We start from the raw sequence: 4,782 nt of genomic DNA, 5'->3' as shown, positions 1-4,782 counted from the left end.
TGTGGTTTCTGTGTGTGCTTTTTTTAATGGCTGAATGTTTAAAGAAATTACTAGAAAATGTTTATAAAGAATTTACTGGGGTAATTTCTGTTTTGTCAGTTCTGTGGACAGTGCTTTCCTCAAAGACACAAGCTTTTAAGACGCACTACTTCGTAAGTGGTTTTGATCACACTGAACGCGTTACGTGGTATTAAATTGAAGAGACACCGGGGAGGGAAATGGAGAAGAAGGCTGGAATCCCAACAGGTTCAAGCGTGTTTATTAGATGCAGCCAGGTCAGAGCCCTACCAGGCACCGGCCGGATCAGCTGCTGAACCTTTCTTTTAGCTTATCTTCAAGTGCTTACAAAGGCAGCAGAGGTACCACTGTCCTGATGAACAAAGATGGGAATTATTTTAGTAAACACGAGGTCCTAGCGGTCACTGGAGGGGTAAGAGACTTCGCAGTGTCAATTTGACAACAAATTGCATGGAAAATAATCACCCGCCCTTTCTGAGGAAAAACAGCCTAGTTGGTAAAAAAAATCGGTGGGGAAATCCAGGCTTTGAATGCACTTGGGCGACAGCCTATCTGACCTTATTTTTAAGCAAGCCGTGGAAATAAGAGTCTAGCTAAAATTACTATAAGTTAGGTTCACAGCTGGCTAAAATCAAACTTGGTAGTAGATACCAAAAACTAAAAAGTGGGAAGGTTGATCAAATAAAGTCTGCAAGAGTTTGACGTAGTACTGTTTGGTACCTTTTTAATAAGTAATTTGAATGCAGAAGTAGGTGGTTTTTTTCTCATTAAACATGAAAAAATGCACCCTGGGAGCGCTATTGGCACTTCGAGGATAGGCTAAAATTCAAAGTAGTCTTGATCAGCTGGAAAAATGATCTGAAATGGATGGGATAAAATTCATCATGGATTAGTTAAAGGTCAAAATAAAAAGGAAGGGGGAATATACTAAAACAGTGAACAATGAACTGCCTAGGCTGCAGTTTTGCAGGAAAAAAAGACCCACACGCCTGGAGATCTGAGAGCCCCAGAAGCAGAGTATGAATCAACAGCACGATGTGGTGATGAAGGAAACGAGTGACGTTCAAGGGTGATTAAAGGAGCATTGCATGTAAGACACAAGCAGCAATTATTTTATTATTCTTAACACTACTAAATCCTCAGGGTACTGTCTCCACTTCATGGCTTTGATTTTTTAAGGACGTAAACAGATGAGAAGGTTCAGAGGAAAATAGTATAATAAAGGGTCTTGTGAATCACATTGGGTTTATTTCAGCCGCCAGAGAAACCTTGACAAGTCCTCAGCTATGAGTAAGGCCCATCTAAGAGCACAGCAAACGCTGACACTGAGAACGGAAAAATAAATGTCTTTGTTTTTCAGGCAGGGCCGTTCTGATGAGCTATTTAGAGGGGGAAAAAAAAGAGCTGTAAGTGGTGAAACATGAAAACAGTCAAGAGAATACCTGCACAGAAGCTGCAGCCAGGCTCTTCAGGGAGAAACGGCTTCACTTTGGTTCATGTTCAGTGTCTCTGACTCCTCCAGGGCAACAGTCGGACTGGGAATCCACTGTGAAAACCAGAAGTGGGGATGCCGGTGTACCTCCTGCTCCGTCGGGCATTGGTGAGGTCCCTCCTGCCTCCAACAATCACATCTAACACAGCTCCCGTCCGCAGGCACAGAGCTCTCGTTTGTCAACCGTCTCCACACGTCAGCTGTCATCACCACATGGAGGGTACCGATACGCACGTGGTACCAGCCATAAATGTCCCACATCGTTTGTGACTGGTCCTACAGAACGAGAGGTCTTGTACTGCAGAAAAATGTAGGTTCAGCTTAATTTGTGGTGTGAACATGACAAAAAATATCTAGCTGGTGAAGTGGGTGTAACGGAAATCGTATGAATAAAATGGGAGCCAAACGAGGAGGATACGGTCTCGGTGCAGTATTCCGTCATTGCTCTGCCTTAAAACATGCTATGCAGGAATAAATATAACAGTGTTTTAGAAGACTTTTGCTCATTTGACACACGTACATCCCATTGCAGTGTGCCCGTTACAGCCGCCTGCTCAGTCTGTACAGCTAATAAGTTAACTTACGCAAGAATTACAGCAGCCCACCTGAAACGAAACGGTCACAGCCATCCTTTTCTAGTGGATTTAAACAACAGCAACAACAAAAAAAGAGTAACTTCTTGGACTGACCAGTTTTATTTCCAAATTAGGTATCACAAAATCCACAAACTACGACCAAAATACTCATAAGGCTTTGTAAGGACAAGTAAGTTGGCTGCTGAATGGGAACAACGTTTGGGCACTTTGCACGGCAACAGCCATCCTGCTGATTTTGCCCTCTTCCATATGCATGTTCAACAGGAAAACACACCAATAAGTAAAAAAAAAGAAAATATATCCCCAAAGCTCAGCCAATGCCAAGGTAAAAGATTACGGGCACCATTGCGCAGCTGCCCCAACGCTTCCCAGTGCACGGCCTGGTCCCGGTGTTGGGATGAGAGCTCTTCCGTGACCAGCCGTGTCCTGGCAACTGCACTAACACCGCACCACGCGTGGAGACGGCCCAGGTGCTGCGGCTGCGGCCGCCGGGGTGCCAGGGGAGACCGGGGTACCGGGGGCGCCCAGTGTGCCCGGGGTACCGGGGCAGCGCAGGATGGTGGGGATGCCGGAGGAGCCCGGGATGCCGGGGGTAGCAGGGGCGTCCGGGATACCAGTGATGCTCGGGGAGCCCGGGATGCCGGAGGAGCCTGGGGCGCCGGCGGTTCCGGGGGAGCCCTGGATGCCCGGGGTGCCGGCGGAGCCCGGCTGGCCGGGAGCGCGGCGGCGGAGCGGTCGGCGGAGCGTGGCCCCGCGTCGCCCCTGTCCGTCGGCGCCGGGGCGGCAGCAGGCGGCGGCCGTGCCGGTGGCGGTGCCGCAGAGCCCCCGCCGCAGCCGGCCGTGCAGCAGCAGGCAGGCGAAGGGGTTGAGCGCGCTGTTGGCCGCCGCCACGATGCCCAGCGCCGCCAGCGCCTCCCGCCGCCCGCCGGCGCCCCCCGCCGAGGCCAGGCCGAGCTCCAGGGCGCAGCGGGGCAGGCGGCACAGCCCGAACAGCCCCGCCAGCACCAGCGGCAGCCGCCGCGCCCGCGCCCCGCCGGCCCCCGCCGCCCGCCGCCCCCCGCCGCGCCGCCGCCGTCGGGCGGCCCCGCCGCGGGCGCACGCCCAGCAGAGCAGCCCGGCGGGCGCCAGGAAGCCGGTGGCCACCCCGTAGGCGGCGAAGGCCAGCCCTTGCCAGCGCGGCAGCTCCTCGAAGACGCTGCGGCAGCGGGGCCCGCCGGGGCGCGGCGCCGGGCGGAAGGCGAAGGCTTGGGGCAGGGCGAGCAGCGGGGCCAGGAGCCAGCCCAGGGCGGCCAGCCCGCGGGCGGGCAGGGCCGGGCGGTGCCGCTCCAGCGCCAGCAGCACCAGCCCGTGGGCCGACGCCAGCGGCCCGCAGCGCTGCAGCAGCGGCAGCAGGCGGCAGGCGAAGCCGCCCGGGGCGGCGGCCGGCCCGGGGAGCTCGGTGGCCAGCCGCGGCAGCAGCGCTAGCCCGCAGCCCGCCAGGTCGGCCAGCGCCAGGTGGCCCAGCAGCAGGTCCCGCCGCCGGCGCGGCCGCCCCCCGCGCAGCGCCCCCAGCACCAGCCCGTTGCCCACCAGCGCCAGCAGCAGGACGGCGCCCGCCCAGGCCGCCCGCGGGCCGGGGCCGGGCGGGGGGGCGCCGGGGGCGGAGAGGTTGAGGCCTGGGGGGAAGGGGTCCTCCTCCATCGGGGCAGCGCCCGCCCGCGACCCCCAGCTCCCCCGGCGGCGGCGGCTCGGCGCTCCCCGGAGGCATTTATAGGGGCTGGCCGTCAGCCGGCACCGGGGGTGGGCTGCGCGCACGGCGGATCGCACGCCCCCCGCCCCCGGCACCGGCGGGCGTCTCGTCCCGGTGGTCCTCATCCCTTGTACATCCCGGCACCGGCGGGCATCTTCCCTCGGCGGTCCTCTCTCCCCGGGACGGGCGGTCCTCTCCCCAAGGTGGTCCTCACCCCCCCGGCACCGGCGGGCATCTTACCCCGACGTTCCTCATCGCCTGCATCGCCCGCGGCCGCCGGGCATCTTGCCTCGGTGGTCCTTTCCCTCCGGCACCACGGGCATCTTCTCCCGGTGGTCCTCATGCCCTGCACAGGCCGGGGCCCGCGGGCATCTTGCCCCGGTGGTCCTCTCCCCCGCTCTTACCCCCCCGCCCCGAACCATCGGGCATCTTCCCCCGGCGGCTCGGTAACGTCCACCCGCCTCCGCTCGGTCCCCCCCGGCGGCCCCGCCGCTGCCCGCCGCAGCGGAGCATCCTCCGGGGGGGCAGCGGCGGGGAGCGGGGGGGGCGTCGCGTCTTCACCTGTTGTTGGGACCCGGGGCAGCCCCCGACGGCTGCCGCCCCCACACCGGTATCGCCGGGGCACGTCAGACCCGCTGTGTTTTTCCCTTTCCCCGAAGCAGGGAACGGAGTTAGAGCAGGGCAGAGTAGAGCAGTGAATTACTACGACTCATAAGCCCAGCTGTATTTCTAGCTGGAAGACGGATTCTTTGGCTGCTCCCAAATCCCTTCGACCGTCGTTCCCAGCAGATGGCACTTGGCTGCAGGGACGCCTCCATCCAGCGCGCTGTGCAGTGACTCAGAAAACATCAAAGCAGCCAAATTCTTAGGAAAACATTGGGAAAAAAATCTAGTAGAAAATCAACTTGAAGCGTGTGTGCGGGGGAATAACCTTTTCTCTTTTTTGA

The 4,782-nt window shown here is 58.7% G+C and overlaps 1 protein-coding gene across 1 annotated transcript; it reads right to left on the bottom strand.

The window, feature by feature from the left end:
• Positions 1-2,544: 2,544 nt before the first annotated feature.
• On the bottom strand, positions 2,545-4,555 carry GPR150 (G protein-coupled receptor 150). Its single transcript, XM_063320445.1, has 2 exons — positions 3,208-4,555; positions 2,545-3,060 (listed from the first exon to the last, which is right to left on the bottom strand). Exons 1-2 carry the CDS (start codon positions 3,958-3,960, stop codon positions 2,545-2,547), a joined length of 1,269 nt encoding a protein of 422 aa, XP_063176515.1. The 5' UTR covers positions 3,961-4,555.
• Positions 4,556-4,782: the final 227 nt, after the last annotated feature.

Source organism: Chroicocephalus ridibundus, chromosome Z (assembly GCF_963924245.1).
Source record: "Chroicocephalus ridibundus chromosome Z, bChrRid1.1, whole genome shotgun sequence".
Taxonomy (NCBI): domain Eukaryota; kingdom Metazoa; phylum Chordata; class Aves; order Charadriiformes; family Laridae; genus Chroicocephalus; species Chroicocephalus ridibundus.
Note: the sequence above shows the minus strand (reverse complement) of the source record. Positions and strands in the feature narration are given on the sequence as shown.